Source organism: Haliotis rufescens, unplaced genomic scaffold (genome assembly GCF_023055435.1).
Source record: "Haliotis rufescens isolate VD_foot unplaced genomic scaffold, xgHalRufe1.0.p SCAF_3, whole genome shotgun sequence".
NCBI lineage: Eukaryota > Metazoa > Mollusca > Gastropoda > Lepetellida > Haliotidae > Haliotis > Haliotis rufescens.
Genome location: NW_025964001.1, coordinates 5,710,385 through 5,735,053, shown reverse-complemented (window position 1 = coordinate 5,735,053; position 24,669 = coordinate 5,710,385). Strand labels below are relative to the sequence as shown.

The 24,669-nt window shown below is 39.2% G+C and overlaps 2 protein-coding genes across 2 annotated transcripts in view; one reads left to right on the top strand and one right to left on the bottom strand.

Moving 5' to 3' along the window:
• The window catches only part of LOC124131807 (selenoprotein N-like), a 33,226-nt gene extending 25,696 nt beyond the window's left edge, over positions 1–7,530 (bottom strand). The window contains exons 1-2 of the mRNA XM_046495285.2: positions 7,308–7,530; positions 6,724–7,061 (exon numbers count right to left, since the gene is read on the bottom strand). Coding sequence (XP_046351241.1) covers positions 6,724–7,056 — 333 coding nt within the window. The 5' untranslated portion in view covers positions 7,057–7,061; positions 7,308–7,530. The remainder of the gene's footprint in view (positions 1–6,723; positions 7,062–7,307) is intronic.
• Positions 7,531–7,759: 229 nt separating this feature from the next.
• Positions 7,760–23,459, top strand: LOC124131808 (AP-5 complex subunit mu-1-like). The gene is made up of 14 exons (XM_046495286.2): positions 7,760–7,913; positions 8,195–8,321; positions 8,874–8,975; positions 9,622–9,692; positions 11,260–11,332; positions 12,224–12,358; positions 13,026–13,106; positions 15,240–15,429; positions 16,164–16,294; positions 16,756–16,856; positions 17,741–17,826; positions 19,426–19,550; positions 21,393–21,489; positions 21,728–23,459. The coding sequence occupies exons 1-14, from the start codon at positions 7,840–7,842 to the stop codon at positions 21,796–21,798; spliced, it is 1,464 nt and encodes a 487-aa protein (XP_046351242.1). The 5' UTR covers positions 7,760–7,839; the 3' UTR covers positions 21,799–23,459.
• The last annotated feature ends 1,210 nt before the right edge of the window (positions 23,460–24,669 follow it).

Sequence of the window (24,669 nt, the reverse complement as noted above, 5' to 3'; positions counted from 1 at the left end):
AAACATTTTAAACAATAATGTTCAATGTTTCTGGTCAGGTGACTTCAGAATTTGCATGTAACTATCTCAGTGACATCTCAACATGTAGAACAATACTTTTAATTGGAAAACATAAGATATTCTAAGCATTAATGATTGCAACTTCTCCTTTTCAAAAGAGGCTGTGTCTGCTCTTCAGGAAAGTGTGCCTGTTTTGTGAGTGGTATAGCTTTGAATAATGAACAAAATAAGCTACATGCAGTCAGATGAGATTGTAGACAGCAGATAAAACTCACAACCTTCTCAACCTCTAAGAAAGGTATCAACCCCGCTTCGTCTTATGTTTTAAAACAGGTCAACAGGAACTATTAGACAATCCACTTATAGTCAGGGATGAGTGACTTTGCTAGTTAGACAACCCAGGCACAGTGAAGCTCTAAAAATTAGACGACCCAGGATGTAATCCTAAGAAATGCAACCCTCCCTCAAGTATTTGGTGCCAAGTAAAATGACTCACTGTACGTACAAGGCATACCCAAACGGAAAGGTTTATCAAAACAACACAATACTTCTCCAAGAGGTATGAAAACAAACAAGAGTCACATTGATGACATGTTTATCAACAGCTAATTCACTTTGTTTGTTTTCTTGACAAGTAGACACAAGGAATTGCAAACAGCACAATAACAGGGATGTGAGCAGGTTTTCCCGAAAAAAGTCTAGGGGGGTCCCATTTTTTAAACATTTGATTGCATTGTAAGCAATTTCGTGCAGTTTGGACAACATTCACACCAAGAAATGTAATAAGTCAATGGCAAAAGTCAATAAGTCAAATAAACAAGATGGCAGATGCAGTAAAATTTCTAAGTTAAATCAGTACTTTTAAAAAATCGGGCATGTCTTTCGCGCCCCTGGCTTCCCGCCAGGTCTGGGAGCAATACTGCCATAAACTTCAACCCCCATCCCCCAGACACAAGGACAACTGTCACAAGCGTGCAATGTCTGACCCTTTCCCCATGTTGAAGCATATTGAAAAAAAATTACCTTGTACATACCTTTTCATGAAAAAAACAAAACTCCATTGCAAACATAAGACATTAATACAACATATATCCCCATGTTATGGGGTTTTGGACGCTGAAGAAACATTCATAGTTTTCTCGCTAATCACATGAACAACTGTAAAACATCTCCTTCACTTACAGGCTAAAAAACAACTTTATCTTTAAAACAAGTATTTGTCACAGAGTGACGAAATATCCCCCGCCATATACACCATAGTACCAAATATGAAGACAATCTAGCGATTAGTTCTTGAGATATTGTGGCAACACCGTTTTCCAACTCCAAAAACAGATTTGCCTGCTGTGACCTTGAAAATGGGGTCAAGGTCACCAAAACCGACTGGTGTCTGCGGTGTCTGTATAAACACCATAGTTCCAAATATGAAGACAATCGAGAGGTTTAGTTCTTGAGATATCGCGGCAACACCGTTTTCCAACTCTAAAAGCAGATTTGCCTGCTGTGACCTTGAAAATGGGATCAAGGTCACCAAAACCGACTGGTGTCTGCGGAGTCTGTATATACACTATAGTTCCAAATATGAAGACAATCCAGTGTTTAGTTCTTGAGATATCGCGGCAACACCGTTTTCCAACTCCAAAAGCAGATTTGCCTGCTGTGACCTTGAAAATGGGGTCAAGGTCACCAAAACCGACTGGTGTCTGCGGTGTCTGTATATACACTATAGTTCCAAATATGAAGACAATCCAGTGTTTAGTTCTTGAGATATCGCGGCAACACCGTTTTCCAACTCCAAAAGCAGATTTGTCTGCTGTGACCTTGAAAATGGGATCAAGGTCACCAAAACCGACTGGTGTCTGCGGAGTCTGTATATACACCATAGTTCCAAATATGAAGACAATCCAGTGTTTAGTTCTTGAGATATCGCGGCAACACCGTTTTCCAACTCTAAAAGCAGATTTGTCTGCTGTGACCTTGAAAATGGGATCAAGGTCACCAAAACCGACTGGTGTCTGCGGAGTCTGTATATACACCATAGTTCCAAATATGAAGACAATCCAGTGTTTAGTTCTTGAGATATCGCGGCAACAAACAGGTGGGACGTACGGACGGACGGACGGACGGACGGACGGACGGACGTACGGACGGTCGTGAATACTATATCCCCCGCTTCGCGCTTTCGCGCGGCGGGGGATAACAAGCCATCAGCTGACTCTGAGTATTTACAATTTCCGTGTGACGCCACACCCCACGTTATAGTGCAAGTATTCGTGATAGAAAACGTATGATGTCCGAAAACCTATGCTGCTGAAAGCTGTGATCGAAAACATGACAATTAGCGATGGTTGTCCGGTTTTCGATCATATTTTTCGGAGGGGTTTTTTTCAAAAAAATTATTTAATTTTTACGCGGAAGATGATTTTTTCCGAGGCATTACTGTTTTAAAAAACGCGATTTTCCGCGTTTCCGCAGAGATTTCACATCCCTGCAATAAACAGTGTTAATCATCCCCAAAGGGGTACAATGCTTGTGGTTGAACAGTTCCAGTCCAGGTTGACACACAGGTAAGATTGGAAGGTAATCCAATCAGAGACTGGTCATTTATTATAGGAGGGTGGGGGGTGGGGGGGTGGGGGGTGGGGTGGGATTAAGTGGGGTCATAAAAAATGACACAGCAAAAGAGGGTGTCACCAAAACATATCAAATCCATATGGAGTTGGGGGAACATGAAAAAATGATTCAGTTCTATTTTTCAAATATTTACATTATTAAGGGACTGGTCATTTAAACAAAATAAATTGGGAGGCAGGGTGTGTGTGTGGGGGGGGGGGGGGGGGGAGGACAAAGACCAAACCAAACCAGCCAACCAACCCCCTATAATGTGAGCCATCAAATGTAACACAAACTGGAGTTTGAGAATCTTTAAAAACCATGTCAGACTATTTCTCCTACATTTTTTTAAAATATCCACACACAACCCACCCACCCGTTGTGGTTATTTCACGCCCAATTGGGTAGAGTAGAATTTGTGCTAGTTGCGGGTTGCCTATTGGTTACTTCTCTTCTGTGTAAGAATTGGACCATCTGTATCAAGTGTACTGACCAAAGTGCCACTCTGTGTTTGTTGTTCATCGCCGCACTCAGCAATATTCCAGCGTCATGACGACAATATGTAAAAATAAATTGGACCAGACAAGTCTGACCACCCGATCCCGTTAGTCGCCTTTTACAGCAAGCATGGGTGGCTAAAGACCTATTCTAACCCGGATTTTCAGTTGCAACTTCTGAAACCGAAACCTGTGTGAGAATTTGACAATCTGTATCAAGTGTACTGACCAAAGTGCAACTCTGTGCCGACTACTGGTCAATAACAATGATGGGCAACCTCCAAACTTTAGAGAAATGAATGAGGTCGGTCTTTTGAACTTCCCATGTTCACATTAGCGTTCTACTGTACGAAAAAACACTCTAACAATAAAACTCTAACACTAGTATGACTAGAATGAACCTAGTGTCTTGCTATTTTTGTTATCCATCTGTATCTGCTTGGCCTCATCATCCCGAGGGAAGAGCGTCCACTAGCCTTTTTATCAAAGTCTTGTTCCACCTTTGCCACATCAACCCCATTTTCCAGTGCTAAATATGATTGAGCTATCGCACATATACTGTAAATCATGAAATTAATGCGTCTCCAAAAGAATGCGACCACTTGACCCTAGCCAAAAATGCCACTCAATATGAATGCGACACCCCCTCCTCTCAAGCATCAGTGGATTTCTATCTAAAGATGTCCTCAGTCAGGTTTAGAATCCTCACCTTAATCCAACCTTACATTAATCCAATCACACACCAAATAGCACCGCTTATTAGCGCTGAGTAAAGTACTTCCGCAAAAACAATACATGCGTGCTGGCTCGTGTCGGCCTTTGACGCAGTCGCAAAGAACAAAGGGTGGCGTCTGTCAGGACTTGCAGGTGTGATCTGTGATGATGTAAGTGAGTAGAACTCTTGTCTTGACCCCAGCAGTGACAATTCACATGATGTAATTAGTGTTTGAATAACATTGTTTATATACTTTATATACAAGGTCTGCTCAATAAACAGTGGTGTGGAATACATCAGCGTATGTCTAAATTGGTATTTTTGCTATCCAAAATGTCTTATTGTTGATATAAATGTGATGTTTAAAAATGCGAGCAAAGACTACTCGCATTTTTCGCATTTAATTCACGCTCACGTTAATTTCAAGATTTACAGTATTAGAAACTGAATATGGCATTGTATATGCTCAAGAAGTTTGATTACACCTTATACTTCACTCGAACATAAGACAGGCATTGAAAACATATAAACACGGCAACTTGGTTAGCTAAAATGAGGTGGGCATCCCTAACGAAAACATAGCAAGCTTTGCAAAGAGTTCGTTCTACACCAGTCACCATTATGACATCATATCGCCCACTGTGACGCAAAGATATAACGTCACAGTTGTAGGTCAAAAAGTGCCAAATTCCAAGCTCTCTGATGTCCCGAAAACTTTTAAAGAAAATTATCTTTGTAGATTTCTGTCATGTTTTCTGCATGAAATGTATTACCACACATCCTCTGAATATTGTACATGTAGTAACCATGGTAACTGCAACCGCATTTTGCAATGATTTATTGAAGACATAATTATTTAAATATGCCTACCGACAATGACGGAAAACAGTCTATTCTATGAATATTAGCTTCTGCAGTGATGCAGCCGTCAAATCGGCTGTTTCAATCAGAGGGGTTTTATAGTGATTTGACAACCTCTGATTGACCAATCAGAATCAAGTAATTTCTAAATTCATGGTAGAATGTTAAATAATATCTGAAACATATCCCATTAATCAAATCCTGAAATTCAAACTTAATTATACCTTCCACACATACCTGTCCCGAATCACATATCTATATCTGATATTACATGACATTTGATAACAAGTTAATCTGCAAAACTTTCTTTCGATATTTTGAGAAAAAACGTAAATAATCAAAAACTACTGGTACCCTAGAATTATGTTCATTAAGCTTGTTCATGTGTTCTGTATTTTCTATCTGCGAGAAAGTAGATATATATGTCACAGAATAATATAATGAGCATCATCATAAGTTACTTGGATCAGAGAAATGTGATTTCTGAGAGTGCCTTTAAGGCTAGATGCATTGTGATCTTCGGGGTTCCATCGACACTCTAACAAAATCAATTTTATACCCAGGAGAGGGTTACTGGTTGTTCAAGACAGCCATTTAGCAAGTGTAGCCTGGACTGTGGTTAGCATGATTAGATACGTGTGACGCTTTATTGTCTAATAAACATAATCATAGTGGTGGACCATTTGAAAGTAATAAACCCACACAAAGTAGTCTTGATTACAGATAGTGAGCCATCAACAGTGGAAAAGTGTAGTGTGGCGACATCTACAGTGATTTATCTAGGATTCCAAACTTGTCTTTGGCAAACAAAATGGGAAAGAAATGTAATTTCTGTTCAAAATAGGGACTTTCTGAAGTCAAATTAACATGATTAAAGTCTTTTCTTGTCTATCAAAAGCAAGTCACCAATGCAAAGTCATAACATTATAACATTATAATCATGACATTGACAATAGCATAACTTGAAAATGTTGTTTATTCCAGTGAGGACTAGTTACTGACAATTGCTATAAATTGTTCTACATGGAGTGCCCATGGACTAAGGAGTAAAAGAAATATACACACAATTGTTGTAGTAATATTCTTTGTTTTTGTGAAATATGAAATTCTCAATAATTCAGATCAATAAAAGGCCTCAACCTGTCCTTTCTATGTTGTAAGCCAATATTTTCCTGATGGTGAATTTATTAAATGCCCAGTAGGAACAAATTAACAAACTGTAAATATCGCATAACCTCAATTAAAGGGCCTTTTGATATTTGAACAGATAGGCTGATTTAACAAACATATATTTTTAGTTGGAATATTTGTTGTACATACAGGTGAATGTTTTGGGAGCTGGACATGCTAGAAGTTTAAAAATATCCACAATATTCTGTAAAGTGCATTTTGATGGAGTTATAAAGGCTGTTGAAAAACTCAACATCAGTATTGCTGATTACTTGTCACGTATCAGCGATCAGTAGATGCAGTCTGATAATGAAAGCAGTGCAGCATATTGCAGCTATGTGGAAAGTTGGTTGGTTTGTTGTTTAAAGCCGCACTCAGCAATATTCCAGCTATATGACAGCGGTCTGTAAATAATCAAGTCTGGACCAGACAATCCAGTGATTAATATCATGAGCATCGATCCATGCAATTGGGATCGATGACATGCAGCAACCAAGTCAGCGAGCCTGACCACCCGATCCCGTTAGTCGCCTTTTACGACAAGCATAGTCGCCTTATACGGCAAGCATGGGTTGCTGAAGACCTATTCTACCCCAGATCTTCACGGGTCTTATGTGAAAAGTAAATCATTAGGATGTTCTCTTATCATGCTTATATTTCTATCAAATTCATATTGCACATACCATATAGCGTTGTTTTCACCTGAAGTCAATGATACTGATTCACCAATATGATGCCGTGTTTGCATGGAATGTTGGTGCCATTGTTACATAAGATACCATTTAGCCAGTCCCTAAATGAGTGGCATTCTGTTAACTTCTTAATATTGAAGAACTATGACAAAAATAACTTCGTAGCTATACTTACATTTGACTCCAGAAGCCTGTATATGAATGGCTCAAATTCTTCAATTGACAAGTAGCCATCACCATCTCTGTCATGAAGTTCAAACAGCTGCACACCTTCTATGCCAACATTATGGAGAATGTCCGTATTTGGTGTTCTTGGACTCATCTTGACATAGGCCACGTAGCTCCCTATCATGATAGAAATAATGCCAACAAGAACTGATGTGCTGAAAAACAACCATCTTGGAATCTCTATTATCACTGTTGGTTTGTGAGGCTCCACGTTTTGACTTGCTGTATGGTTTGATTTTGTAGTCTCTGTCCCACCTTTGTCAGGTGGTTTTGAAGGCATCTTGTCTGAAATCAAAACGTGACAAATAAATCACAAGTCATGGATTTATGCAACTCTTAAGGTGCTTTAAGGAAACATCTTTTTTGTAAATTATGGAAATGTGTTACATGTCACATTTTACAGTTTAAAAAAAAAAGGATGATATTAACTTCCACAGACTAGTCCTCATGATCAAATGTCACCATGACTCCTTTGATCTGACAAATGCGTTGCATGTGGCTAACAATCACATCTTGGATATATTGTCTTACACTATATGGGCCTCTGTCCTGCCACAACGAGCTTGTCCACTGTTAAGATACGAGGCGTGCGTGTTCCCGATGTGACGTGCAGGTCTGCATTCACCCCTTCAATAAGGAACACTACATCCGCATTCCCTGTAGCCAATCCACCCAGCCAATCGCAGGTGCCGGGTTTGCTTGGCTTAGCGATGACGGTGGGTGATTAAGCTTGACAGACAGCTGGGTCCCGCTAAACAACACGGGTCAAGTGTCAAAGGTGAAGGTCGTATGGGAAACTACATTTATTGTTTTTTGTTTGTGCTAACAAAAAACTAATGACAGGTCTAACATATTCAAATATATAAGTAATATATTCAAACAATAAATACATATTTGGTAGTGTTTAGGTATTGATACCATTACAACCTACACTGATTACGAAACAAATACTGCTAGCTCAGCAAATATTGTAAACACTTCCGGTTCGTGTTCATTTCCGGATTCTAAATCATGTGTTTGCGCCAGATAATTTGTTGACAGTCTCACAAATATCCGAGTCTCCATGAGTATACGAGCAATATGGGTAGTTAAACTACCCTCCACCAATAATAAATCTCCAAAGAATATATTTTTCAGGTAACTGACAATTTAGTGAACTGTAACTTCGCGATAGATTTTTGGACGCTTCAATTAACAACTCCAAACCCAAAGACTATCGTGTTGTGTCAGTGTGATCTGTGATGATGGTGTCATGGTTGGAGCACACAGACTATTTTTTACCCTTACGATATAAATAAACAAGAGAATTTGGTTCACCTTTACACATACAGAACCTTTTGCAAATTTACATGCTGAGTGTTATTCGTATGTATGTTAGCAAGTTTGTAATTTGATTTGTGAAATAATTAATATTTCAGAAAATTTCCAACAGTTGAGAAAAAGACGAAACAAGTGGAAGGTTCAAACTATATTGCCATTCCCAACTCGCCCCAGTTCCTGCAGCAGCTGCTTGTTGAGACAGGACTGTCACAGGCGTCAGGCGAGGTATGGGACAATTTATGTTATATGCTTGTTGCATAAGAACATGAACGTGTAGTGTTAATTAGTGTCTCTCAATGGCTAATGCTGAATGTCATTATTCTTAACATTGTTCTGATAAAACAAATCCTTGAATCAGTGAAAAAAATTTAAAGAATTTTACAGTATTTATGAAATGAAAGGTATTGATGATCAGGAAATTAATGTTGATTGCAATCTTGCTTATTATTGGCATAATAACCATAATGATATGTGATGGGTTACACAAAACATCACTTCATTGAAAGTAATATTCATGCACATTCAGCATGTTAAACAGCTTATCGCATGTATTGTGGAAGGAACTTTTAGTTTTACCTTATTGTTATTACTAGTATCTCTGTCTATAGAATATTCATGGTTTAAGACAACAAATTTCAAAAGCATAGATCACCAAATTCAATGCCACTGTACTGATTCATCCAATGTTATCGGATAATATACAAGTTTGTGGTTTGTTTGCTACAAGTTTGGAAGACTGAATCAGTGGTGAGAAAACAATGTACTTCTTTTCTCTAGTTTGTTGGCAGCAGAGACCAATGCTCAAAGCAGGATGAAAAACCAGTGTTTGAAGTGGACACCAGTAGTGGTAGAATCTGGCCCTTTATTGTCATTGAACAGGTTTGTGGTAGCATAGACATTACAATGTCAGTGAAGATACATGTTCAAAACAAAAATTTTGATATTTTTGTTTTGTAGAATTAAATAGAATTAAATATATAGATAAGACTAATAGAGATCACAAAAAAGTTGTTGAGAAGACAACCACTGCCTACAGTTTGTAATACTTTTCATATGGCCAAATTAGAAAAAACATTTTTTAAATACATGTAGTGTGACTTTAACTTTCGATTTATTGGTTAAGTGTTTGTTATTTTAACATAATTTTATCTCAATTTCTGTAACTGGTCAATCAAATTGTAGTTGTGTGTGTTTGTGCTAGATATAAGTCATATGCAAGCAAGGTGTAAAGTTGAAGAGACAATTCCAAAAGCTACCAATGGTGGCCAACTAATTTCCAAATATCTGATGCAATTTTTTTATTGCTTTGTAGTAAAATTTACTTTTGTATGGGAGTTCTTTCATTGATACCCTTGACCATGTTGACATAAGCATGATAAGAAATGAGTGATATACAACCAACAGAAACATTTCTTGTCTCTCAAATCTTTAAAACAGTCAAAGAAGAAATATTTTTCTGTTCGAAAAATTGAGTAATAAGAGTATTTGATGATTGTGTATTTGACAGTTAGTTTGTACTCTACAGCAAGGTGTGCTGTACTGCTGCCTGGTGCATGTGCCCCAAGGAGCCCATCTCAGACCAAACATCATAGAAATGTAAGTGAAAGTGGATACAGGTTGCCCAGTGGACTAAGTCCCTTTCAGTGAGTTCCGTCCCTTACACATACCAGGATCTCCTGATTGTGAGTTTGAATCCCAGATTTGCCCCTAACATGGTCCTTGGTCTATCTGCACCATACTCGACCTCTGCAATCTGGGTGTGGTTGTCCCCAGTACTTCCTGTTTGCCGTAAGGACAGACTATAATGGGGATAGGTTGAACAATCTCTGTAAAACTGTGGTGAGTAGGGCTGGGACGGGTACCGGTAACTGGGGTACTCGGGTACTCAGGTCAGGTGTGTAGTGAGTAGGACCAGGGTACCCACAGTGCTACCCGGACTGGTTTGTCATGTGATATATTGTTTAATGACAATAACTCTCTATAGCTCAGTGTTTGCACTACAAGTCGCTTGTGTTCGCATTTCTTTCTGATGATGCACACATTCCTTTTTACTTGTAGATGTTTGAGTAAAGATGAAGCTTAAGTCAACTTCAGTGTACACATGATCTGATTGTTTGATGCATATGTATCTAAATAGTTTTTGCCAGGGCTGCGGTAAACAATTCCCAATCAGACACTTTGTTCACAGCTCTTGAGAACTACAGTTGGTACCTGAGTAGGGTCGGTTAATAGTTGGTCGGGTACCCGGGTAGTAAATTTGGACTCGTCCCAGCCCTAGTGGTGTGGATAATATCATACTCAGGAAAACATTTTCTCCAGAACCCACTTTATTTGTAACTTGTATGACAGTCTTCTGATGAGTTATAAACTCCTTTCCTTAAGATTGGTGGTTCAATTCCCTGCCAGCATCGTACCAAAACAAATGTTAAAATTTGGTACTTGTTGTTACCCTGCCTTGCACTTGGCATTAAGGGGCTAAAACAAGGACTGGTGGGCTCGGAGTCAGTATACTGTGTCTGAGTGAGGTATCCATGTTAAACTGTGGCATGGTATGTCAGTGACCCAACATTATTACTGGCATAAGTCCTAATGGTACAAGCAGTCACACACACACTTGCATGCATGTCACTATATGAGTGCCATAATATTGAACACCATGTTGGAGAAATCCTGTGCTAATATATTGACAAGAGAGCTGTAGAAATCCTGTGCTAATTTATTGACAAGAGAGCTGAAGAAATCCTGTGCAAATTTATTGACAAGAGAGCTGTAGAAATCCTGTGCTCACACTTTGACAAGAGAGCTGTAGAAATCCTGTGCAAAGTTATTGACGAGAGCTGGAGAAATCCTGTGCAAAGTTATTGACGAGAGCTGGAGAAATCCTGTGCAAAGTTATTGATGAGAGCTGGAGAAATCCTGTGCAAAGTTATTGACGAGAGCTGGAGAAAGCCCATGCAAAGTTATTGAGAAGAGAGCAGTAGAAATCCCGTGCAAAGTTATTGACAAGAGAGCTGGATCTATTGATGTTACTCTTGGGTATAAGATTATGTTACTTTTGAAATGAATGGATCCAGGGTATTTATCAAAATTGATTGGAGATATGAATACTGGATAATGGAGGATATGCTGAGTCTGGTATTAATACTCACTCCCACTATTTCAGTCCATCGGTGTCGCTCGGCTTCTCCCTGTTGTGTGGTGTAGCAGAGTACATCCGGGCAGCCACCAGTCAGGAGGTAGGTCACTCTCAGAGGACACAACGCTTCAGTGCTTAACTTAATGTTTTCTCTACAGAGTTGTGTCCCTTACCTTTTGCAGGATCCACTGACCATGAACTTGAATCTCAGATTTGCTATACACTTTTCTTTTCAAACAAGTGATGAACGTCATTTCGAGGTGTCCTCTCACACAGTGCTATAACTGAAATCGTGTTCAGAGGTGTTGAACCCATCTTCATGAGGAAATGACGTAAACTGACTATTAAAGTCCAGTTTCCACCCTTCCAGAACTAGGCTCGAATTCCAGAGTTATATTTTGGCTGGACTAACAAGTCTCTGCATCATCCAATTAAGATCGCGTTATAAACTAGACATCTGATTCATAAACAACATGGATTTCAACGTGCTGATTTAAGTTGACTGCAGAATTTGCAAAGAAGACAGACATTTTCCAAATGCAAGGCCATAGTTAACTTTTTTTGATGGGGGGGAGGGGGGGGGGCAAATAAGATTATTCATTTCTTAATGTTTTCTATCAAAAATCCAGGGGGCCGGCTGGCTACGGCACTGAAATGTTTTCATGTTTTAATCGAGGTGCTCATGTGATATGATACACTGCATGAGGTAAGACACATTTTATTCAAACATAGATCTTGATTATCGATCAGACCGCTTGACTGTGCACTGCCATTTTGTTTGAAGCAAATGCAAGTGATGTGAGAGGTGGAATCTGATTAGTCAAAAGGAGGGACATGGAAGGGACATTACTTGTAATAGCCACCGATGGCACCATAATCAAGCCATAAAATTCCAGCCTTGTTCGGCAAGGGTGGAAACTGGACTTTTATTGTCATTGCCTCTGGAGGATGTGTTGAACCTTACTCACATACTCACTCATCTCTCCTCCAGCTACCTGCCCGGCTGACAGAACTCCACAACTTCTTGAATGAAGCAGCGCCGTTCGGAGCTCCAAGAGACACATGCTGTGAATCCATAGTGGCCAAGTTAGCAGGGAGACCCATCACACTTCCCAAGTCACAGAAGGTACATTCTCTTTAAAATAAGATCTTTTATTCCAATCTGATACCTCTCTACAATGAGGATCTAAGGATCCTTCAGGTGAACCTTTTATCAGGTGGACTTTCTAATCAACCAATCAGTGTTGAGGCGTCTAAATTCTTGGTATTAGTGCGTAAAGCAATCAAACCAACATATCTAGTTTTGTATCTCGAAAATAAGTTCCAAAAATAGAAATTATAGCTGTGCCATTATTGTGTGCTCTGTGTGGGGTGTCATTGGTTCAAATCGAAATTTCCAAAACGAGGTATAAAAATGAAACGAAACCTGCTTTAGAAAGCTGACAGCTGATTGGCTTATTTACCAACGGAGCCCCACCTGAAGCAACCATCAGTGGAGGTGTCGCAGATCTTTACACATCAGAGTAAAAGATCTGATTTCATGAGATTGCAGAGATGCTGGACATAATGCATTGAAGGAGAAAGATATATTTTTCAGTCAGATCAAAAATGAATAAACCAAAATATGGAAATGATTTTCAAAATTTATTAGATTTACAACTTATTTATGTTGGCATGGCCTTGTGGTTAAAGTGTTATATCTTAATTTAAAAAATGTGGGTTCCATTTTGTGATGAAGTGCTACTCTTGTATCATGTAACCCGACTCACTCACTCACTCACTTATTTGTGCAGCAACCAGCTTGGAAACCTCTGCTCCACAAGGGAAAAGGAGTTATCTACCTTTCTGTGTCAGAATACATAAAGGCAGCCCAGGTAAGTCAACACCATCAGATTTCACTAGACAAGTAGTGATATCTCTCTTCCACAAAGGAATGAAAAGGAGTGTTTTAGTCGAAGCCTCATGGTTACAGTTTTCACAAATCATGCCGAAGGCCCGGATTCCACTCCCCTCATGGGTATATTGTGTGATGCCCATTTCTCACTCCCTTTCTCACTATTTAGAGATATAATTTCCAAGTTTATTGTTTAATTTGTCTATCTTATATCACGAATATGGGTGACAGTTCGGCAGATACAAGGGCTGGTTAAAATGTTCTAAGCATGACTAACTTTCAGCTATGGGCCATAACAAAGTGACCTAGTCAATGTAGTACTATTTGAGTAGTTCATTGCAAGTGTATTTAGTCTGTTTAGGCAGTTTGTATATTAGTGACAGACAGTTGAACGTGATAGGTGTTCAAATGGACACAGAAATGGAAAAGAACGAGTACCAAGCAGTCATCAAGTTTATGACTTTAGAGAAAAGTACTCCCCAAGAAATTCATGACTGCATGTCACAAGTGTATGGGGATAAGTGCCCTAGCTATTCCACTGTTACACATTGGGAAGCTATGTTTGAGGCTGGGAGAACAAGCCTTGATGATGACCTTAGATCAAGACGTCCCTCATCTTCCTTCAATGAAGATTCAATAAAGGAGATAGAAAAACATATACTGTCAGATTGACATATTACCATTGGTGAACTTGAGGAAGACACATGTCTATGCCACTGATTCATTGAAACTATTATTCATGAACATTTACAGATGAATAAGATATCTGCTCATTGGGTGCCAAAGTTTCTAAATTCTGACCTTAAGGTATATGAATGCTGACAATGCCGGAGAAAATTTAGATCTAGTTCAGGAGGATTTCATCAAATTCAAAAAGAGATTAGTAACGGGTGATGACACATGGGTCTACCACAATGATCCAGGGTCCATCGTCAACCCATGGAATGGCACCATTCCACTTCTCCGGCACCAAAGAAATTCAAGTCTTCAAAATCACCGAAGAAAGTTATGGCCACTGTATTCTGGGATGCAAATGGTGAGATCCTTGTTGATTACTTAGAAAGTCAAAAGACGATTACCAGTACATATTATGCTAATTTGCTTCTTCGCCTGAGGGATTCTATCAAAGAAAAGCGATGAGGAATGCTGACTGCAGGAGTTTACTATTTCATGACAATGCCTCTTCTCACACCTCTCGACTTGCAAACGCCTCTGTGCAACAATGTGGGTTCAAAGAACTTACTCACCCTCCATACTCGCCAGACCTGGTACCAAGTGATGGTTTCCACCTGTTTCCTAAACTGAATAAACACCTTCGTGGAAAGAGCTTAAACGACAACGATGACCTCAAAGCTGCCGTGAATGGGTTTTTCAGGGTGGCTAAACCAACTCAGTCACAAAGAATAAATCATTGGAAAGAGAAATCCCAAACACAGCTGTTGGTTAAAAAAAGATTACCGTATTCGACGTAATTAGCACCCAGGGCGCTCTCAAAATTAGAAATAGGGGGCTTTTATTAGAATATAATTTTGGTGAGAAAAAAACAGAGTTGAATTATCGTAAATTTTCGTGGTTTATGCTGACAGCCTGAAATGATACAAAAGAAAAGTCTTTAAGTATTATACACGACAAATATATTTTCCAGAATTTGATTGCCCATATTTAAGGGTGCATATAACACTAGAATAAATAAGTGTACATTGATCAATTGAAAGGGGTGCTAATTGGGATTGTTCACTAGCCAATATATTAGCAAATATCGCCGTGGGTGCTTATTAAAGCAGGGTGCTTATTACGTCCAATACGGTAGTCTGAATAGATCTGAATCAACAAAATAAAGTTCTTGCAATGCAAATACAGACAGGAGCATGTTTATAAGAGAAGAGCCCACAGAACAGTGAAGAAGGATGTGTGTTTTCAGTGTTACATCTTTTTCATATAAAAAATAAATAAAAAAACAAATGAATGTTTTACCGGTATTGAAAATTTGACCTTTGACCTCCTTGCACCTTGACATGTTATGGATGGCTAATGAATTCAATACGGGCTTTCTCTATCAACATGATCAAAGATATCTGTTAAATTACAGCCCATATTGTTATTTGTGTTTCAGTGTGAGCAAGGAGAAACACACGACTCATGGGATGTGTACGGCTCCGTATCATGTCGCGCTGACCTAGAGGGCGCTCTGTCAGACATCACACTGAATGTGTCACACCAGAGTGACGGGGACTGTGTTGCCCTCGATCACTTGCTTATACATCCCTGTGTCCAAAGTGCAGACTCAGGAATTGTTGATGCAGGTGAGTGTAGAGACTGAGCTGTTCTATACCACTCAATGTCTGACAAACTAGGCAAACTAGTGTCTGGTTGCAACAAGCACCCTCTTTGTCAATTATCCAATTTCATGGGGCATGTGTTGAATGTTTAGATTTGGTAAGGTAGGTAAAGGTGTTCTTTGTGTCAATTACTTTTAATTTTTTGCAAAGCAGTTGTAACTTCACATCAGAGCATTGTCTCAAAAAGTTAAATGTTACCTCATTCTTTGTTGTATAAATAATTACTCTGGACTGTTGGTCGAGACTCATAACTTATCGACATCATTGCATTGTCTCAAATATTTAAATATGACATCGGGGGCACAAGTGGCCCAGTCATCTAAGGTGCCGCGATTCGCTGTGCAGAGTTGCGTCCCTTGGGCATGCCAGAAACCTATGATTGTGGGTTCGAATCCCGGTTCGCCCCGATTATGTTTTGAGGTTTGTCAGCACCATACCAGTGCTCGTGGGTTTCACCGAAGTGGTTAACGTCTGAGACCTGCATCACTTCGGGCTTTCCTCCCACATTAAGCTGACACGCCGTGATGTAACTGGAATACTGTTAAAAGCGGCGTAAAACCCAACTCACTAATTAAATATGACATCATTCTTTGTTATATCAATAAATTTACTTCAAACTGTTGGTCATAACTCATATTTTATTCTGTAATTAGGCTGAGGAAGGACACTACAGTCATCCGATGTTTCTCTCATTCCAGCGAGCATGACCCAGTCCCACCCTCCCCCTCGCCGCCTCCGCTTCATCCCCCCCACGGAGATGTTCATCCTGTGTCAGTACTCTGTGACCGGACTACAGGAGCTGCCCATATTTGGAGTCTACCAGATGAAAGTGAGGCTGGTCATGTTATAACTAACCAAACTGCGACATGGGTGCATGGTTCATGGGATTATGTTTGTTGTCTTAAGTTGTGATAAAAATGCATCTTCTTGAGGCAATAGCGTCAACTGACTATAAAAGTCCAGGTTTTACCTTACCTGATGCTACACCTATATCACTGTGAAGCATCAGGTAAGTATAAAAACATTGCATTTAATCAGAAATGCTCATTTTCCACCCTTGCCAAACTAGGCTTGAATTTCATGGCTCGTAGCACCACCAGTGGATGTAACTAGTTATGTCCCTTCTCTGTACCCCCCTAATGACCAATCAGATTCAATCTCTTGTATCACATGCATTTGCTGCGTTAAACAACAAACAAGCAAACAAACATACTTATTCACTGCCCAATGAATTTATTATTATTTTGAGAACTGTCATAATGTACTTTTCAATCTGCTTACTTTTGACAGTGTGATGCTAAGATTGCCAATCTGACTGTCAAGTTAAAACTCAACAACCAAGTGAAGAACATGTTTGAGTACTGTGAGGTGCAGATACCTTTCTTCAACAGGTGAGAGCACAGTTTGTAAACTAGTGCCATTGCTACATTCAACATTCACCATAATAATCACACAACCCATACATAAATACTGACCCGTGAAGATTCCGGGGTAGAATAGGTCTTCAGCAATCCATGCTTGCCGTAAAAGGTGACTATGCTTGTCGTAAAAGGCGACTAACGGGATCGGGTGGTCAGGCTCGCTGACTTGGTTGATGCATGTCATTGATCCCAATTGCGTGGATCGATGCTCATGACATTAATCACTGGATTGTCTGGTCCAGACTCGATTATTTACAGACCGCCGTCATATAGCTGGAATATTGCTGAGTGCGGCGTTAACAAAAAAAACAACCAACCAACATTAATACTGCTTGTATCAATGCAGCTCCTCTCTGTCCAACGGTATGTGCATGGAACATAGGAATATCTGATTAATCTGAGATCAACATTGTAGGTTAGGCTTAAGAAAATAAAAGAATTGGTTCCCAGGCAATGTTTTTTGAAAATATAGTGCTGGTGGTTGGGCGGTGTGTTTTGTTTTTTATCTTACTTGGTTCTTCAAACTTTTTCTTAAGCAAATAAACAGTTGTGTAACCAAATAAACAATTGTGTACAATCAACCTGGGAAAGGGCCTCCCTATATGAATGTATTCCTTGACAAGTAAAGTGCTGGAATGCTGTATTTGACTACCGTTAAACTTGGAATATTTAAGGATTTTGTTTTTGTTTTTATTAAAGGACATAAAAACAAAACGGGCAGTGAACTTTATGATGATGCAGGTGGTGCCTGAGAACCAAGACTATTATGTTTTTTAGCCTTATGTTATCATGATCCTGTATGTAGGATTTGTCATTCTGTACGCCGTGTTCATTAATACACTCTTTTGTTACAGAGGGAGCATATCGATGCATGATTCCTCCCCTTCTCAGGGAAGTGTGACACTGGCACCTGATAAAACTATCCTGGTGTGGAATGTTGGTGAGTGTTAAACTGTCACAGTCCCTCATGTTACAGCAGCCTCAGAGGGGATGCAGGGCAAATAGCTTGTTGTAACATCCGAGTCTCACAGCTTGTTGTAACATCCGAGTCTCACAGCTTGTTGTACTGCCGAGTCTCACAGCTTGTTGTAACATCCGAGTCTCACAGCTTGTTGTAACATCCGAGTCTCACAGCTTGTTGTAACATCCGAGTCTCACAGCTTGTTGTAACATCCGAGTCTCACAGCTTGTTGTAACATCCGAGTCTCACAGCTTGTTGTAACATCCGAGTCTCACAGCTTGTTGTACTGCCGAGTCTCACAGCTTGTTGTAACATCCAAGTCTCACAGCTTGTTGTACTGCCGAGTCTCACAGCTTGTTGTAACATCCGAGTCTCACAGCTTGTTGTAACATCCGAGTCTCACAGCTTGTTGTAACATCCGAGTCTCACAGCTTGTTGTAACATCCGAGTCTCACAGCTTGTTGTACTGCCGAGTCTCACAGCTTGTTGTAACATCCGAGTCTCATAGCTTGTTGTAACATCCGAGTCTCACAGCTTGTTGTAACATCCGAGTCTCACAGCTTGTTGTAACATCCGAGTCTCACAGCTTGTTGTACTGCCGAGTCTCACAGCTTGTTGTAACATCCGAGTCTCACAGCTTGTTGTACTGCCGAGTCTCACAGCTTGTTGTAACATCCGAGTCTCACAGCTTGTTGTACTGCCGAGTCTCACAGCTTGTTGTACTGCCGAGTCTCACAGCTTGTTGCAACATCCGAGTCTCACAGCTTGTTGTAACATCCGAGTCTCACAGCTTGTTGTTACATCCGAGTCTCACAGCTTGTTGTACTGCCGAGTCTCACAGCTTGTTGTAACATCCGAGTCTCATAGCTTGTTGTAACATCCGAGTCTCACAGCTTGTTGTAACATCCGAGTCTCACAGCTTGTTGTAACATCCGAGTCTCACAGCTTGTTGTAACATCCGAGTCTCACAGCTTGTTGCAACATCCGAGTCTCACAGCTTGTTGTAACATCCGAATCTCATAGCTTGTTGTAACATCCGAGTCTCACAGCTTGTTGTAACATCCGAGTCTCACAGTCCCTCATGTTACAGCAGCCTCAGTGGGGATGCAGGGCAAATAGGTTCACAGTCCACAATGCATGATTCGGTTGGTTATCATGAATGGCCTAGCTCTGAAATTAATTTGTATTAATGTTCATGCCATCAACCACTGGTTTGTTTTGACCAGCCTCAATTATTTTCACTCGTTCTAGTAACTGCTATTTAAGTGGCATGAAGTAGAAATGTCACCTTGTTCGCTGTACCAAGCACCCCTAACAAAAAGGGACTATTATCAAAAAAAGGTAGTTTCCTAAACTTTTGAAGTATGTTCTCTACCACTCCATCTCTGACGCACGTAGCTAACTTGTGTTCCGATGCAACAAGCACCCTCTTCGTCATTTGTCCAAGTTCATGGGGCACTTACTGCGAATACTGAATTCAAACTTTTGTTAACTGGATTTTTTAAACTGAAACCATAGTAATTAACATGTATTACGTCTGTTGGGCACCAGTATAACCCAACACATGTTGTGCCCCAGGTCAGAAGTTCCCCAGCAAGACCCTGGAGGTGACAATGTCCGCCAACATTCAGTTCTCTGGACCAGCCCTCTCTCCATCGTCACCGGAGGACAGGTTCTGTTCAGGACAAAGCTCCTATGCACAGGTAGTCCCATCTGTCGACCTTGCCACAAAGATAAGACTTGGTTGATGCACGTCATTCTATCCAAATTGCGTGGATCGATGGTCATGATGTCAATCATTGGATTGTCTGGTCCAGACTTGATTATTTACAGACCGTCGTCATAAAGCTGTAATATTGCTGAGTGCGGCGTTAGACAAGAAACAAACAAACTTGGAAAAAATATGAACTTTTGATTCTTGAACATTGTTACCATGGTTACAGAAAAATGGTATGATATGTGGAATTGTGTGCCACTATCCATTTGACTTGTTTTATGTACCCATCAAGATCTGGGGTAGAATAGGTCTTCACAACCCATGCTTGCCGTAAATGGTGACAATGCTGCCAACTAACATGATTAGGTGGTCAGGCTCGCTGACTTGGTTGATGCATGTCATCGTATCCCAAATGGATGTCAATGATGTCAATCATTGTATTGTCTGGTCCAGACTCGATTGTTTACAGACCGCTGTCATATAGCTGGAATATTGCTAAGTGCGGCATTAAACAAAACAAACAAACACTTGTTTTATGCCCAGATGTCATGTGAACAATCATTAGTTTTTTGACTGTCAATACACATGTGGGTTTTTTAAATATTTGCAGGTGTTATTAAATATTTGGTGTCTTGGGAACTTGAGGTCACTCTCAGTACCTGTGCATCAAATACTTGCAACACTCGCAATTCTGACGACATATGATGTTTTTCTCAAAAGTAAGGTTCTGAAGGATCATATTTCCAAGATCAAAGAAACTGATTCATTTTTCACCATAGACAATGTTCCATAGAATATCCGATATGATATGAAGCCATCAGTGAAGATGGGAAGTGTTTTCTGAAAATGTTATTAATCTGTTCCCGTATTTGCCGTAATAAGCACCCTGGACAATAAGATAATGGACAAAAAGAGTTTTTTATTTAAGAAATAAACGACGAGTGAGAGTTGTTTATCGTACAATAAAACACTGCAGGGAGAATAAACCATGAGGGGCGCAGACCTGAGTGGTTTATTCTCCCTACAGTGTTTTAATGTATGATAGACTACTACCACAAGTCGTTTATTTCTTATATGACATATCAATATTATGTACAGCCTCATTAAGGATATGTTACCAAAATGTACAACTTTTAAAAATATTTACCCTTATATACATGAGGATGACTCCCTGAATAGAATCTGACCACGACAAGGTTGGACAAGCCCATATTACAAACGTGGGGGTTAAGTTTGGTATTTCCTGCATATTCTCATAGTCCTTGTATTGATTATCTGAACCTTTTCTCCTAATACCGATAGTCATATCTCTCCCACTTTTGGATGCAATTGTTCGGCCTCTGCATTTATCTGTGTAGTCCAGCTACATCAATGGGGAACACTTACAAGACACATCCCTCTCAAAAATAACATCATCCAATATATGACGTCATGAAGTTGCAAGCGCATATTTGAATCTCCAGAAATGACGTCATGATGTCGTGAAATAAGCCATGCATCATTCTTCATAGTTCTTTGCGATCAAATTTGTTTGAAATATGTGATATACACAAGAAAATACTATCATGTAAATTTTGGGTCCTTAATGTAGGGGGTGCTTATAGAGATTACTTACAGGTTGGTCTTGAAATGGGTGAGGGAACACTTGATGGAGCAAGGCGCTTAATATGGTGAATACAGTATTCTATTTATAAGTAACATTAACCATAGTATACATTGCTGCAAGACATATAGAGAATCACTGCCTGAAGAAGACAGTGTCTTCCGTTACTGTTACCAAGGCGATCAGGTCAGAAGGAATGTGACGCATTTCACTGTTTGTTGACAGCTTTACTTCAAGATCCCTGAGTTCACTCAGTCCGGGTGCTGCATTGACCCCCGATCCATACAGGTGTCACCCAGTGCCAAGTTCAAACTGACCACAGGTGAGCAGTCCCATGTCCTGAATCTTTCTTAACACCTCTTTTTTTCATTTTTTAAGTCTATATGTTTGAGTGAAAGAAAAAATAGGTGTCATGTGTTAAAATATGTGAGATCTTATTTCTGTTTTTTTTATCCTGTTAACACAACGAGATTGAACCATGAAAATAAAATGAGCAGTAGTCACTGTGTATTGAAATACAATTTTAACTGACGATACTTATTATATATATTTGTTTCTAGTGAGAGAATATTTGTCTACGGATTACAAGATATGGAACTCTTACGGTGATGTCCTCTCCACATCCGAGTAGAGATGGACCAGGAAACCCAAACCTCGACTGTGATATCCATGTGTGGGGCCAAGTAACAGAGTGATGGTGACACTGCAACTGTATTGTTATATCACCAGCATACTACTGTAGACCATTAATGAATATCAGTTACATTTATTGAATCTAACTGAACTAACAAGGACATTGTGGTAAGATCCATGAAACTCAACGACCACATTTGGAAGAAGTAAACCTCTTTGTTTATTGTTGTTTCGGTGTCTATGACAGACAAACTAATTTGATAATTTGACTACCCAATCTCAGTCAAATTAAATCTTTTACTTCGATACAATACTTCTCTGCATGAAGACCTGAGGACACCTCGATAGAAGTTCACTTTGACCTCCTTCCAATGAAGAATGCTGGGTCCCTTTAGCCAATTTGTTGTCAGCTTTCTAAAACCATTTGGCTTAATTTCTTTTCCATGTTTACCACCTCAATCACTGGATTGATTATTTACAGACCACCGTCATATAGCAGGAATATTGCTGAGTGGGGCGTTAAACAACAAACAAACCTCAGTTCAGAAAATATGATTTGTACAAATGAAAACCCACACCACAAGTATTCCTTTGATGGTACTCCCTTTCTGTGAATTGCCATGGTGCTCAGAAACGACAAGGTGCATAAATATCTGCAACAACGTAGTGACCTTATTCATCTACATCTGGAACTTGACGTTTTAGTTGGTTTTCAAGATACAGAAATCAGATATCACTCACTCATACCAAAAATGTAGAATGATTTGACCTCAAAGATGATTAGTTGATTAAAATGCTCACCTGATACAACAACCCCCTATGAAGGTGTCCTCTGATCTTGAAGCAGGGAGGTATTCTATGGGTGTGATAGATCTGATGGTAAGGAGATAGAGAACAACCTTGTGTTAAAGTACTGTTGCCCATCACTTGTGATTAAAAGAAACACAATGATACATATTACATATCAAAATGACAACTTCCTTACTTATTTATTAAACATATTTTCATTGCAAAATCAAATGGATTAGGCACAAGTGACACATTAGGAGCCTTCTATATACTGTTCATTACATTATGATGTAAATAATTAATTATGTATGAATGAATGGATGGATCTATGTATCTATATGTGTATGTGTAATAAATAGTATTGATTTGTGAATATTGATTGTGCAGAATATATGTACAGTGATTTCTTACTAATTTGGCCAGTGACCTTAGCCATCCAAGCACCTATGAATCTAATCTACATATAGTTATATCTTGTTTCACTATCATTCCTTTTCGTTAATATTTTACACTCTATGTTTGGCCTTCTGTCCTCTCTTGTATTTTTTTTTCTCCTCATTGCTCTCTATCTTTTATAACCATGTGTAGTAATATTTTGTTAACTAGTTATTTCTATGATTTCTATACAACCTTTCAATGCTCAGAATTAAAGGCCAAAAAAGAATTGATTACTATTTCAAACAGTACATTTGTACAGAACTGCAGTGTCAGCATTATTTCATGAATTATAACAGAGACTATATACATGTAATATGGTCTATAAGTGTAAACATTGTGTGTAGTTAGGATCATCAAGTCTTTGATATTTGATTTGTATAAGAGAATGTGCAATATTGTATTCAAAGGAATAAATGAATGAAGAATTGTTAATTTTGTTTTGGATCATCACCTCTAGAACTAAACATAACACATAGCCACTTGTCACCTATGCCCTGAGACTAGTACAATGTAGGAAGAACTATGTGTTTTTTTGCCAAATCTAGGTATGTGAAATTCTACCATAACTTGGGGAAGTAATTGATTCTGATTGGTCAATCAGGAGTTTCAAATAAAACCACAGCAAAAGATGATATACAGACCGCCATCGTCTAGCTGGAATATTGCCGAGTGTGGCATTAAACAACAAACAAACAAGCATTTTTTTTATCAAACAACAACCTTTAACCTTCACATGTATGATTTTGCCAGTGTAACTGAAAAAGTTTTGACATTTCCTCTGAAACTACAAGACCTATTGACCTGTCTGTAAAACTATATGTTATGTCGTCATTTCATCATATTTCAGGTCAGCTTCAGAACCGTTATGCTCTCTTTATCCAGTCGTGTGTAGCTCATGGTGGATATCCCAGAATGAATATAGGCTACAGTTGGTTGGCAAGTTACCTCTCAAAGATGTTTATCTCTATTTACACGCCTCAATTAGTTCCAGTATACAGTAGCAGGTGTCTTGCTATACGGAATATGTCTTCAGCAACCCTATTGTCGTAAAAAGCGACTATGCTTGTCGTAAGAGGCGACTAACAGGATCGGTGGTCAGGCTCACTGACTTGGTAGATGCATGTCATCGTATCCCAAGTTCGTGGAATCGAAGCCCATGACGTCGATCACTGGATGGTCTGGTCCAGACTCGATTATTTACAATATTCATATAGCTGGAATATTGCTGAGTGTGGTGACAAACAAACTAAGCCAACAAAAACAACTCAAAGCAAAGTTATCTGAAAACATTTTACCAGTAGCATTATCCACCAATCAATACAAAATACCAGATACTATAACAGTAAAGTGGTCTCTGAATCTAAAGAGAACGTTAAAATTAAGATTGTCATTTATATTATGCTGAGAATATATATAAGATATCTTGAGAAATCTGAGGTTCACCGAAATACATGGCTGTGGTAGAGAATTCAAAATCAGAGACCCGGTTTATGGTCTTTGTAAAAATGTACACAAGTTTCGCAAAGAACATGAATAAATTGACAGCAATCACCTGAAATACAGAAGAAAATGCGTTTTTAAAAAAATACGGCATATATATTATCCCTGAATTTGAAACTACAATTTTGACACGTCCATCTGA